This window comes from Panthera pardus, unplaced genomic scaffold (assembly GCF_024362965.1).
Source record: "Panthera pardus isolate Hobbes unplaced genomic scaffold, ASM2436296v1 HiC_scaffold_7, whole genome shotgun sequence".
Taxonomy (NCBI): Eukaryota; Metazoa; Chordata; class Mammalia; order Carnivora; family Felidae; genus Panthera; species Panthera pardus.
Genome location: NW_026527002.1, coordinates 17,498,763 through 17,513,503, shown reverse-complemented (window position 1 = coordinate 17,513,503; position 14,741 = coordinate 17,498,763). Strand labels below are relative to the sequence as shown.

Sequence of the window (14,741 nt, the reverse complement as noted above, 5' to 3'; positions counted from 1 at the left end):
AGACGTCTGGGCAACAGAGGCTATTAGTAGTTAAGTTTTGTGAAGTCATAAGTTATATGTGGCTTTTTAACTATTTGAGGGGTCAGCACTCCTAACCCCCGTGTTGTTCAAGGGTCAACTGAAAGAAATAATTCGAGAGTGATAGGTTGAGGTCATATGAGGATCCATCCACTTAGTGGTTTTAGCATCCATTGATGATCCTTGACTTCTTTAGATACTACATTGTTTACCAAATAGTGATTTCGTGATTCTAACATTAATTGACACTTTTCTATAGATAAGAGTGCTTCCCCTTAAAAAAAATAATACTGTGAACTCATGAATTCTTTTGTTATTCAGTGTATTATAATCATTTACCGTCATTATTCTTTGTTCCCGATTTGGCCAATAGGAATCCAGCTCCTGTGTCTTTGTGATGTGATTCCATTATCTTGGAGCACTTCTTGTTTTCTGGAACAGTGAGATGTTTTAAGTTAAATGTTCGACTTCCTCTTGCCTTAGCCCTGGAATCAGTTAGTTCTTTAAGGAGTTTTTGTTCTTTTTAGTGGGCAATTGTATTTAGAGACTAGGTGTGCTAGTGAGGTGTCGTTACTTCCTGGCCTTTCTAGTGTAGTGAGATAGATCTACAATCACAAATCATATTGATAGTTGCAGTTCACATCCAGTGCCACTAGGTTTCTCTTCATCTTCCTGCATTTCATATTTGTATCTCCCTTTTCCCAGCATTTCATATTTGTATCTCCCTTTTCCCACAGTAAAATCCCAGATTCTCAGCAACAGTGTATCATTACCAGCAACAACTAATTTAAAGTTCAAAAAAAAAAAAAATTACGTATGTATTTAGTACATTTTCTACTAATGGTGAATAATAATACTATTTATAATTAGAGAATTTACAGTAGTAAACTGTATTAACTGTTGATTTAATGTAATTTATTTTTGTTTTTATTTTTTATTTTAGAGAGAGAGAGAGAGCCAGCAGGGAAGAGGAGCAGAGGGAGAGAGAGGGAATACTAAGCAGGGCTTGATTGATGCAGGGCTCAATCCCACAACCTGATTTTTGCAAAAACTTGACCTGAGCCAAGTCAAGAGTCAGACACTCAACTGACTTAGCCACCCAGGCGCCCCTGTTTTGTTTTGATTTAATTGAAGATCCTATATATGATTCAAAGTCAAAATTATATAAAATATTGACTCAAAGAATTCTTTTATCCATTCCTTCCTTTGCTGACATACCTTCCATAGGTAGCCACTTTCATTACCTTTTAGTTTATCCTTTATGTGTGTGTGTATTTCTCCCAGAGTAATAAGCAAGTATTCTGATTATTTCTCTTTGGCAAAACACTGTAGGTCTCCTCCCTTTTTTTTTTTTGGTCCCCCTTTTTTTCATTTAATATATTCTAGGAATCCTTCTATTTCAGTTGATAGAGATTTTCCTTATTTTTTTTTTCTCTTGACTCTATTACGTGGATGTATCATAGTTGATTTAACCAATCCACTACTGACAGGAACTTTGGTTGTTTCCAGTGCTTTCCTATTACAGATATTGCTGCAGTGAGTAGCCATATACATCTGTATTGTTTTGTATTTGTGGGGGTTTATCTTGAGGGAAGATTCATAGAAGTGAGATTACTGGGTCAGGTGGTAAATGAGTATGAAAATTAATTAGCTGTTGCTGAATATCCCTTCACAAGTGTTGCACCATTTTGCACTCTTACCAGCAATGTATGAGAATTCCTTTTTATCCATAATTGCCAGTGGAATTTAAACTTTTGTATTTTTGCCAACCTGTTAGGTGAGAACTCTTAGTTTATTTTTTTTTTAATTCTAGTGCATTTAATATTCAGTGTTCTGTTAGTTTCAGGTATTCAGTGTAGTGATTCAGCAATTCTGTACATTACTCAGGGCTCATCATAAGTGTACTCTTAATCTCCTGCACCTATTTCACCCATCCCCCACTTCCCCTTTGGTAACCTCCAGTACTCTATATTTAAATGGAGTCTGTTTATTTTTTTTCTTTCTTTGTTTTGTTTCTTAAAGTCCACATATGAGTGAAATCATATGATAATTGTCTTTTTCTCACTTATTTCACTTATCATTACACCCTCTAGATCCATCCATGTTGTTGCAAAAAGCAAGACTCCCTTCTTTTTTATGGCTAAGTAATATTCCATCGTATAGGCGTACCACATCTTCTTTATCCATTACTTAGTTGGGTTTTAATTTGCATTTCTGTATGAATGAAATTAAATATATCATACGTAAGGGCCATTGTATTTCTTTTTTTAGTGAATCATCTATTCATGTCTTCATTCTATCAGGTTTTCATCCTTCTGTTATCCTTGATTTTTTTCCCTTAATTTTTAAGAATCCTTTTTACATTAGGATTCTGTGATATATTTTATGAATATTTTCTTTCAGTTTATTATTTTCCCAAGTCTTTTGACTTTGATACACTGCTCTGAAGAGCATTCTTGTTACAGATATCTTTTAGCACTTTAGGATACACTTCTAAGAAAAGGAATACTTTGATCAAAGTGTATGGGCATTTAAAATTTATATGTAATGCTGTTTAATATCACTTTGCTAGATGGATTATATCTTATTTTAATTTGTTTTTGATTACTTGTAGGGTCAAAACACAGGGAGCAGTCATTATTTTTGTAGGTTAAATGTTGGCAGTTTCATGGTCCAACTGAGTATCTATGGGTTATTTATACTTTTCTGAATTGCCTATTCATGACTTCTTAGCGATTTCCTTTCAGTTTTTTGGTTTCTCTGTTCTGATTTCAAGATTTATTCATATTAAGAAATTAACCCTTATTCAGTGTATTTTAAATATTTTTTTCTAGTCTTTGTTTTATTTTCATTTTGTTTAGCCTTTGCTTAGGTTATTGTTCTGAGCAGATATTTGACCACATAAAAAATTGAACAAATACTGCCTTTTTCTTTGTGAATTCTGTTTTTGTCTTGCTTAGAATGGATTTTACCACAAAACTACAGAAATAATCTGCTATACATTTTTCTAATACTTTTTTAATTTTTTGAATTCAGATCTTTAATTCATCTGAAATTAATTTTTCGTATATAGTATGAGATTGCATAGCTAACCTATAGAATAATCCTTTCCCAATTAATTTGAAGTGCCAATTTTATCCTACATGATTCTGCTGGAGTTTTCTCTGTGGTAACATTGAGCTATTTATTTGTATTCAGTGCTGAATTGTTTAAAATATTTTAATTTTATAGTACATTTTAGTCTTTGTAGTGCAAGTCCCCCATCCCCTTGCCAGTCAGTTTTTGTAAACATCTGTTAAGTGTATGCTACATAACTTTAGAGCCAATTCATTCAATTTAAAAAAAAGTTAGTTAGTGATTGGAGTTGTATTGTGTTCTTAACTTGGGGAGCTGCATCTTCTTTGTAGTATTAAACCTTCTTATCCAGACACAGAAGTTCATTCAGTCAAATCTTCTATGTCACTCAGTAAAATTTCATTGTTTTCTTTCTTTGGCTCCTTCACATTTCCTGTTAAATTATTTCTCTGTTTTTTGTTCTAGTTGTTTTAAACAAAAAATTTTTTTAATGTCATTTATTTTTTGAGGGAGGGAGGGAGGGAGGGAGGGAGACAGAACACAAGTGGGGGAGGGACAGAGACACACACACACACAGATGTGAAGCAGGCTCCAGGCTGTCAGCACAGAGCCCAATGTGAGGCTCGAATTCACAGACCATGAGATCATGACCTGAGCTGAAGTCAGATGCTTAACCGACTGAGCCACCCAGGTGCCCCTTTTTTGTTTCAGTTTTGATAGTATTTTGGATGAGTTTTTTCCCACACTTCCTAATTTATTTTTTTCATTTTAAGTTTATAAAGTCATATATAAGATTACTTTATTACTGCATCTTCTCAGTTGTTTCTTCCTTATATTTGTCCTTTTTCTTTCTTACTTGGTGAGATTTGACTTTATGTTCAACGATCTTTTTGTGGTCTTTGTCCTGTTTTAGTCTAGTGATAACCATCCTGCTAGGGTGAATGCCCATGTGGGCAGCTGTGCCATTTGTCTTCTGTCACTCATTTGCTAAGTGTAGATGACATATTTCTTCCCATACACCTGAGCTACTTTGCCAGTTTGCTGACCTCTGTTGTGTCCTCATACAGCCTGTACTTCCTCATCCTCTGGGTGTGTGTGGATCGAACTGTGTACTTCTGTGTCAGCTCTTTGGAAAGAGGAGAATCTCCCTGCAAATATGGGAAGGTGCATTGAAATGACTTTTACAGTTCTTGATCTGGTCAGAAGTCACAAAGGGATTGAACTTCATTTTGACTGTTGGCACTTAAGCAATGGCCACAAACAGTTCCCACTTCCTAATTTAATTGGAATATAGAAAAACCCTTGTTTTCCATATTTACCGCCTATTTATTCATCTTCTGAACTCTGATATTTTCTAAGCGTTTTTTATTGGATAATCTTGGGTTTTCTTGGTGAAAAATATATTTTGTATTTTTTTCTTTTACAGTATTTATTCCTCATTTTTGTCCTTTTGTTTCTATTATATAACATTGGTTCGAACCTCATTTTGTTTTTAACATTATTGCTGTATTTCACTAGTAGGTATGATAATTGCTATTGTTTTTTGGAGGATACTCTGTCAAATTAAGTATACGAGTGTGTGTGTGTGTGTGTGTGTGTGTGTGTGTGTGTGTGTGTGCGCGCGCGCGTGCGCGCCTGGGTGTGATTTTACTTTTTTTTTTTTCAAATCAGTCTTAACTTGAATTTTTTCATACCAGTGAAAAATACCAGACCAACAATTATCAAACTTACTGATGAAATATAGCAATAATGTTAGAAACATCACATCTGTCTCTTGTTTATATTTCTCCTAGTAATTTCAGTGGGATTTATCAAAGGAGAAGTTAATTTTTAATTGACTCTATTTACCATCTTGAAAACAAAAGTCTACACTTAATGTTTAGGGAACAGTTAGAAGAGAAAACAGAGAGAATAATAATATCTAACTCTATTAAGTACTTTCTGTATATCCCAAATGACTTTATTTGCTTTATTTACATTTATTCATTTAATCCTCCCCAAGCACTGGGATGTTTAGGTGCTGGTACTGTTCTCTTTTTTACAATGAGAAAATTGAGAGATTTTAAGTTAACTTGTAGGAAGCAGTAAAATGAAGATTCCAACTCTAGGATGTCTGGCTTCAAAACCTGAAAATAAAATCATAGAATGTTCTTGATTTCTTTTGAGGAATATACTAGGAAGGGAAGAAGGAAAGTATCATCAGTGAATATTGATTATTCCTCTTAGAAATTTGATAAAAAGGAGAAAAATGGGCAGTAGCAGAGGTATAGCAAGAGTTAAAGGAAGATTTTTTTCCAGTGAGATTTGAGTATGTTATGAGGAAGATTCAGTCATATACATGAAAATGTAATGTTATAAGAGAATACTTGGGGAGGGAAGACACAAATGAATGCAAGAAGAGATGAATTTGAGGGTGAATGAATAGTTCACTTTAGAAATGCAAAGGAATATTTTTTCCCCTGAAATAAGAGGGGGAAAAAATTATTGGTGTCAAGGAGCTTTATGGTAGGACAAGGGAGATTGAGGTAGCCTACCTACTTCTTAGTTGAGTTGCCTGACTTCTTAACTACGTAGAATGTGAAAGTCATTTGTTAAGGGAAAGTGGTGGGGGGAGGCAGTGGGAGAAGGTGTAATTAGGTACTGAGAGAAAATGGAATAAGCTTTGAGGGATTATCCATTTCTGATAGTCGTTATTAAATTTTTTTACTTCTTCCAGAGAATTCTTTGCTATTAAACATATATGTAAGATATATGTAATAAATAACACGTATTTAAAAGCTGCAATAGCATTTAGCACATAAATACATATATATTATACACATAATATATATATTAGGATAGTATATTTAGCATGTCTAACACTAGCATGTTAAAGCTCCAGAAAGGTCTACTGGGAAAACTAGTGTCTTATTTTGTGCAGCACAGAGCTTCCCAAATATATTTTATCAGTATCTTCATGTACCAGTTGTTAATTGCAAAACACGCTTTGAAATTATCCAGTTTAATCTATCTAGGATATTCTAATTTGGAGAGCAGAAAGCAGCTTTAGACTAGGGGCATGAGATACACTCCTTTCATTACTGAATCAATCAGAAATTGGGCATATATTACCATATATCTACAGAATTATAGCTACCACTTATTGTGAATCATTTATGTTCTTTATGTGTTGTGTGTGTGTAGGGTATGTGTGTTTTGGTGATTCCTCATTAACATTATTTTTGCTGCTGATGAAGAAACTGAGACAAAGAAAGATGAAATAAGTTATCCAGTTAAATGAGAAAGACACGATTGAAACATAGGTCTTTCCTATTTCAAAATCTACTCAGTATAGTATATTTCCCTTGCTTATAGTTCTCTTTTGATTGATAGCATGAAATGAGCAATTTCCTGCTAGTTATGGCCACAGACATGTATGTATTTCTTTCTTAAAATAACATAATTATATCTAGAGTAGCTACGAAACTTGGTATTATTTGTAATATCTGTTCTACCAGAAATCATTTATTTCTGTTTATATTAATTAAAAGTATGATTATTCAGAGTGACATACTAAAAAATATTCAGGGGTATAGACCATTTTTTCCATATATGTGTTCCAAAGAATATGGAGTTATTAATAGCTATTCTAAAAAGGGGAAGAGGAGCTCATTGTAAAATAAATTTTGGAAACACTGCATATCATATATTCTCTTTGGAGAGCAAACTAAAGACTGTAATAAAGGAAGCTATTTCCCAGTATTTCTCTAACTTGCTTGATAATGGGATATTTTTTTTTTTTTTGGAAGACACTGTCTTAACATCTTAAGGAATTAGCATTCATTAGAACCAAGTTTAGTAGATGATAATATAGACTAAAAGCAAGCTTCTGTTTTGGCACATCCCAGTTAGCCTTTCATCAGCTGAGTGTGTTTCATAGCTAGAGCTACTTAAGGATTGTATTTGGATGTATTCCAAATGCATACTTACTACTAAGTATACTAACCTTTAAATGGTGCCAATTCATACTATTTCACATTGCTTTCCTGCCATTGTTGCGTTTTAAATACTCTTTATGCCTTTTCAGTATACTTAAGTCAGATATATTTGCATGTTTTTTTATTCTTACCATTTTAGATATGGGAGAAAGGACGACTATAAATGCAAGTGCAGATGGCAACATTGGAACTATAGAGGATGGTAGCGACAGTGAAAATATCCAAGCAAATGGAATTCCAGGAACACCAATTTCTGTTGCATATACACCATCTTTACCTGATGACAGATTGTCTGTCTCTTCCAATGATACTCAGGTATAAATGGGGGGCAGCAGATGTCCTGTTAATCTTACACATTTATAGGCTACCAGCACTTTGTGGTGAATGTATCCAGTTGATAATGCTTGCTGATTACAGTTTGGGGAAATAAAGACTTAGTTTTTTCTCACTGATACAAATCAAAGCAGTTTATTCCCTAAGTATTGGGAGCTAAATTTCCAACTCTAAGCTGTGTTTCATATGTGTTCACATCTTCTCTTTGTACACCCCATTGAAATTACATTTAAAAAGAACATTTTTATCATATATTTGTAGGACAATTCTAGTATCACTGGATGAGGAAGAACTTTTAGAATAGAGAACTTCATCTTACTTTCATTCAGGGCTAAATGAAATCTGAACTATGGTAGTGATAAGGTTCTCCTGATCCCCCCTACCCTATATTTAGTGTGTTTTTATTCTTATCCTTTTAATTTTTTTTTTTTTAATGTTTATTTACTTTTGAGAGAGAGAGAGAGAGAGACAGAGCATGAGTTGGGAGGAGCAGAACGAGAGGGAAACACAGAATCTGAAGCAGGCTCCAGGCTCTGACCTGTCAGCACAGAGCCCAACGCAAGGCTCGAACCCATAAACTGTGAGATCATGACCTGAGCTGAAGTCGACACTTAACCAACTGAGCCACCCAGGCGCCCCTTCTTATCCTTTTAGATAAGGAAGTCCTAACCTGTATCATTGACCCGTATGTAGGGTTCAACTTTCTTGGCCTTGTTGACCTTCATCAGTTAATAAGTTTTAAACATTGCCTTGACAGTTTCTGCTGTCTTATGTCTATCTGTGCAAAATAGCTAAAATAGGACAAAAACAGAAAACACCAAATGACAGGTAGTAAAAAGCATGGTTTAGGCAATGGATGAGGTGTCTTGTCAGGGCATGATGTGCTAGATTTTGTTAGTAATGGTATAAAATGGATAAATTTTGAAGAGTTTTTGGTAGCAAAGAGAGAATATTTTTAAATAATTTATTTTTTTAAGGTATTTATTGTTGGGGAGCTAGGGTGGTATGACAGATTAAAGAGAAGCAATGTGGCAAATTCTTCATCAGGTTTTTTTTCCAATAGAACCCCCTGTATTACTGAACTGAATAGAATACATAGAAGGCTGAAATGATTTTACACTGTCAAATGTCTCTATTTACATGGTATATTAACTTGTTTAGGAATCTGGAAATTCTTCAGGACCTTCACCTGGTGCTAAGTTTTCCCACATTTTACAAAAGGATGCCTTTCTAGTATTCAGGTCATTGTGTAAACTGTCCATGAAACCACTGTCAGATGGACCACCCGATCCAAAGTAAGTCATTGGCCATTCTGCTTGACACATACAGTATTTAATCTTGAAAACTTACTTACTATAAGATAGTCTTTGGATTTTCTTATGTTCTTTTTGTCCTGTAGAACCCTGAAAAATGTATTTTAGGATTATTTTGCCTTTTTTAAAAATTTTTTTTAATGTTTATTTATTTTTGAGAGAGAGAGACAGCAAGCATGAGCAAGTGGGGGAGGGGCAGAGAGAGATGGAGACAGAATCTGAAGCTGGCTCCAGGCTCCGAGCTGTCAGCACAGAGCCCGACACGGGGCTTGAACTCAGAGACCGTGAGATCATGACCTGAGCCGAAGTCAGACACTCAACCGACGGAGCCACCCAGGCGCCCCAGGATTATTTTGCCTTTTAAAAAATGTACTTGAAAAATAGTTCCAAAACTGCTAGATAACTTATACTATTTCCCAAAGTATACCAGCAACATTAGGGGATTGTGCTTGGTACATAATAGGTGCTCAATAAATATTGAATGATTGAAAGAATTCTTATTTCAATATTATAAATAACTTTGGAGTTAAAATAGCCCTGTTATATGTAGCCTCATGCTAGGTTTCTGAAAGCTACCAGTTGAAAGTTAAGAAAACTAAGAGAAATAAATTTTAAAATTCATAATGAAAGGTATTATGTATTCATTAAGGTCTGAAAAATGCCATGATACCTTTCTCTGTGGGGAGCAGGGAATACTTAGAGATAGGAGTCACTTGTCTGGTTCCTGTCGAATGTGTAAGTTTAAGCCATAGGAAAGTGCCATTTGTAAGTCATAAGTTGTCAAATATCTTTCATTTCCTGTGAGTCAAATGTAACTGATTCTTGCTTAAGACTGGGTTTGGACACTCTTAATGTTGCAGCATGATGTAATATAGCATGACAATTTTAGGAGAACTTTCTGGAGAAAGAAATCTTAAAGAAGGCCTGAGTGACTTTGAGAAAAGAATATTGAAATAGTGGAGAAATGTAAGCAATGCTACTTCATTTTCTAAAACTGTAGAGCATTTCAGTTTCTAAATGTCAACTGAGAAGAAAGACTAGAAGCAGTTACATTTGTTATATTTTCTATAGTTTTATTTTGTCACATTGTACTGATTCAGTGAGAAACGTCTTTTAAGCCCCAAAGCCAAAAGTTCTAAAATCATTTTAGGCCCAAATCCTGGGAGTCAGAGATATAACTTACTGATTTTTCTTTATTTTGAAAATATAAACTCTACAGAAAAAGGATTAAAGTTGTTCAGATTGCAATGTAAATTTGATTATACCCTATGTATGTTACAAAAATGTATTCAAAATTTTTTCAATTTTTTATTCTCACTATGAAAAGAAAAATAACCATCTCATTCTGAATTGTTAAAGACTTTAAGGAGGTAGTAACTTAAGAATTTGGTGTTATTGCTGAAGGCCATCTTTGCCTTGATTTGAAAATGTTATTAATCTTAAAAGTCTCAGATGTTTAGTTTTCCAAGTCAGATGTAAAAAGGTGTGATTTGAAAAACTATAAACAGAAAAGGGAGAATTCTTTAAAGTGCCCAAAATGAAAAGAACACAAAATAGATGAATTTTGAGGAGTACTATGGGGGAAGGGTATTCATTTAGCTCTATAAAAAGAATATAGTTTTGGAGATCTGAAATCTTTAATATTACAAAGGATTCTTATAAGGAATAATGTAAATTATCCTTCTACTCTGTGGGTTCAAACCAAATATTAGGAAATTTTGAACATAGAAAAGACCTTGATCATCAGGGACATTAAACATTGGAATTGAATACTGAAGAAATTAAATTTTCTAAACTCTTCTTTTCTAAAGAATATATGGTTTTCTCTCTTGAATGATTTTTTTCTAAAATTAATGGCTTTTTGTAGTTATGTTTTTGTTTTGTTTTGTTTTTTTGTCTTTGCTTCTCTTGATACTTTGTGATGTTGCTAAGATGATGATCCAGGAAATGTTTGTTAAGCTTGATTCATAGTTTGAAACTACCCCATTAAAATCTGCAGACCTGAAATTTCTAGCATCTTTTGCCTATAAAAGTGTACTTTATTGTGTCATAAGACAATCATTTGGTCATTTCTTTATTAATTAATGCCTTATAGATAGTAGGTAGTTAATAAATGTTTAGATGATCCATGAGTTACATTGAGCACGTGCTAGGTACAAGGCATTTTGTTAGAGCTGGGGATACAAAAATAACTTATAACAGAAACTCATGTGTTAGAGAATAGTAGGCTGCAGGTTTTAATAACTATTGGAATTGAGCAAAAAAGATGGTAAATTAGCTAGACTAGGAAGTAGCCATAACATAAAAGCCTTGGAAGGCTTCAACATGAAGGGGAGATACTTCACCCATGCCATGTTTTCCTATAGCTATTTAAAATCTTCTCACTGTTTCTAACTTGATTTATTTAAGGTGTGTGTGTGTGTGTGTGTGTGTGTGTGTGTGTGTGTGTGTGATACTATATTTGCTGCACATACATAGATTCAGAGGCATAGCCATCTTGGAAAGTTGATATGTAATAATGAGCCATGATATTATTGGTTCCAGTTATTTCAAAGATGGTAATATTTGTGTGGTTCCCACTTACATGAAAGTAAATATTCCTTGTTAGAGTTTCTTAGGTCCTTGAATTACTCGGCACTTAAAAACTATAAAATTTTTAAAGTAGAAATCAGGAACAATTAAGTTTACTGTCTGTGGTGTGAATGCGACTGATAATAGCATTTGGAATAAAAAGAATTAGCTGCTAGAACGTTTAAGTGTGTTCTGCATTTGAAAAGTTGCCTGGGATCCAATCTTCCTCGTCTGTTGGACTTAAGATGCCTGCTTTAATGGGAGAGAAATTATATTTGTGAAATCTGATAATTATAATGCTAGATACTGAGTAGAATATGGCATGGTGTATTGTTCAGAGAAAAAAGTGAAAATTTAAGCTGAAAGGGTAGTTTTTTGCTTTTCATTATTTAAAATATTTGGAATAAATGGGTAAACTTTAAGAGATAAATGTTCTGAAAGCCTCTTTGTATTTCAAAAAAGAAAACAACTTAAGTGGTTATTGAAAAAGTAACCTTGAAGTAGTCCTGTAACTTGGTCATATAACCAAAACTTTTTTAGGATTTTTGAGTAGCATGCCTAGGAAAAAAGCACATTATATATGAAACTATTATATACTATGGAACTATTATATACTAAATATGGTACTTAATCTGAGAAGAGTTCGTGATATTTTCTAAAAAGTGAAATACACTTGTGAAAGAAAGGAAGAAGGAATAAATCTTTATTTTTCTTGTCTCGTGGAACAGTATGTTGATTTTAAATATGTGTGGATGATTGTTTTCCATTTAAAAAGTTTATGAAATTATGTGCTTCTTGAGAACATAAGGGGAACTAACCCATTACTAATGGCGAAGTATTAGTATTATTCATATACTGTACTTTGTTTACATTGTAGACTTTTCTGTTCCTCTCTATTTAAAATTTGGTGAAATTATGTGGTACCAGGAAATATCTTTGGAACAGCTTTTAATACCATAACACTAAATTTGTCCATATACTTTGCCCTCTCTTTTACATTTTAGGTCTCATGAGTTACGATCCAAGATTCTTTCATTGCAGTTACTTCTATCCATTCTGCAGAATGCAGGACCTGTTTTCAGGACAAATGAAATGTTTATTAATGCTATTAAGCAGTATCTCTGTGTTGCACTCTCAAAAAATGGAGTCTCATCTGTTCCAGAGGTTTTTGAGCTTTCTCTTTCCATATTTCTTACTTTGTTGTCAAACTTCAAGACGCATCTGAAGATGCAAATTGAGGTATGTTCTGCATTTAGGCATTGTTAGGTATTTCGCTTGTTTCATGTTAAATCAGATTATTAATACCCTGGAAGGTTTTTCAGAACGTAAAATAATATTCGTGTATTGTTGTGAACAGTTAACCCTTAAACAATAGTGCTTTGAACTAAGTAGGCCCAGTTACATGTGAACTTTTTTCACTAAGTGCAGGTACAGTAGTGTAAATGTATTTTCTCTTCCTTATGATTCCCTCCTTCCCTCATTCTTCCTTTCCTATCTTTCCTTTCTTTCTGTCTTTTCTGTCTTGAGAGAGAGAGGGAGCGAGCGAACGAGCCAGGGATGTTCAGAGAGAATCCCAAGCAGGCTCCATATTGACACTGCATAGCCGAGTGCAGGAGTTAAACTCATGAACTGCAAGATCGTGACCTGAGCCAAGATCAAGAGTCAGATGCCTACTCCACTGAGCCACCCAGGCACCCCCCCCTTATTATTTTCTTTTTTCTTTGTTTTAAGTTTATGTATTTATTGAGAGGGAGAGAACGAGTGAGGGAAGGACAGAGAAAGGGGAACAGAGGATCCAAAGCAGGCTCTGTGCCAATAGCCAAGGTTGGAAGCTTAACCGACTGAGCCAACCAGGTGCCCCACCTCTTTACGATTTTCTTAGTAACATTTTCTTTTCACTAGTTTATTTGATTATAAGAATACAGTATATAATACATATATAATACAAAATATGTGTTAGTTGAATGTTTATGTTGTTGTAAGGCTTCTAGTCAACAGTAGGGTATTAGTAGTTAAGTTTTTGGGAGTTAAAGTTCTATGTGGATTTCAAGTATGTGGTGATCAGTGCCCCTGACCCTCACATTGTTCAAGAGTCAGCTATGCTGCTTTTTTTTCCATTTACCCATTTAACTAACGTGTACTTATGAAATACTAAGCACTGGGTAAACACTGAGAATACAAAATCAAATTAAGACACAGCTCCTGCCTTCAAGGAATTTATACTGGTTGAGTGATTCTAGTTGTCTTGAGTTAATTTGGCCCTCACAATAATTTTGCCATTGTGTATATGGCATGTAATAATAAATTTGGTTATCTTAAAAGAAAGTTGCAAAATATACTTTATATATATGGTTTTAAGCCATCGAAGTCTTGGGTACTTTAAAGAGGCTATTATTAGTAAGGATTATATTTTTAAGGTTGTATTTTAGGAATTTGACATTTTAATTTTTGCTTTGTATTATTTTTCTAATGTGTATATTTTATTTCTGAAGTTTTATCCCCGGGTCTGAATGGTCATGTGGTGCTAAAATATTTCCAGAGACTTGGTAGAACTAATAAATTAGGGAGTTTTCCAGCCATGGCTGCACATATAATGCAGGTGTATCAGTTCGTGATCTTTTGTTTTCACTTTCAAATAATTGAATATTTAAAAATGGTATTTATGTTTTACTGGACTTAATTGGTGCTTGTTTCCATTTACCAGTTGTTATTATATTGTCTTGGTTGGGACATTATACATTTTAGAAACCCTCGCTTTTATGCTAGTTAGCTTTCAACTATGTGTTTGATAGGCAGGTTACATTTTAATTGTTACAATTTTTTGAAACTGAAGTATAGTTGGCGCACAATGTTACATTTGTTTCAGGTGTACGACATAGTGATCTGACAACTCTGTACGGTGTACGGCATAGTGATCTGACAACTCTGTACATTATGCTCTGCTCACCACAAGTGTAGCTGGCATCTGTCACCATACAATGCTATTAAAATGCCACTGACTATACTTTTCATTACCGTGATTTATCTATTCCATAACTAGAAGCCTGTATCCCCCAGTACCTTTTACTTATTTATAATTCTTATAAATTTTATATTTAGTCTTAACTAAAGATTGATAATTCATTAGCTCACAGAACAGATACATTATCATTTTCCCAGAGATTTGAGATGGTTAAAACAATCACACTTTATTACTAATCTACAGTATCTATTAAAATTCACATAGGATATTATGGGAATAAGACTGAATAAAGCCTTGATATTTTAAGTGAAAAGTTTTTATATTGGGGCCAAATTTTGGACAGGAAATAATTTCTGGTACATATATATTGCCAAATTTTAGTTTGTCTTATATCTGTTAAAATAACGGAAGGCATTTAACTAGGTAGGAGTAGTTGCTATTTTTTGATAGTTTTTTCCCATTATCTTCAGGAACTACAAATGAAGGAGATTA

General features: G+C 33.9%; 1 protein-coding gene and 1 pseudogene across 5 annotated transcripts in view; one reads left to right on the top strand and one right to left on the bottom strand.

Annotated features, from left to right (window-relative positions):
- Positions 1-14,741, top strand: part of ARFGEF1 (ADP ribosylation factor guanine nucleotide exchange factor 1) — a 149,216-nt gene that overhangs the window by 72,168 nt on the left and 62,307 nt on the right. For all 5 annotated transcript variants that reach the window (XM_019453203.2, XM_053896614.1, XM_019453205.2 and 2 more), the window contains 3 exons: positions 7,210-7,385; positions 8,565-8,698; positions 12,292-12,526. In XM_019453203.2, coding sequence (XP_019308748.2) covers positions 7,210-7,385; positions 8,565-8,698; positions 12,292-12,526 — 545 coding nt within the window. The remainder of the gene's footprint in view (positions 1-7,209; positions 7,386-8,564; positions 8,699-12,291; positions 12,527-14,741) is intronic.
- LOC128775360 (60S ribosomal protein L26-like) lies at positions 3,896-4,321 on the bottom strand (annotated as a pseudogene).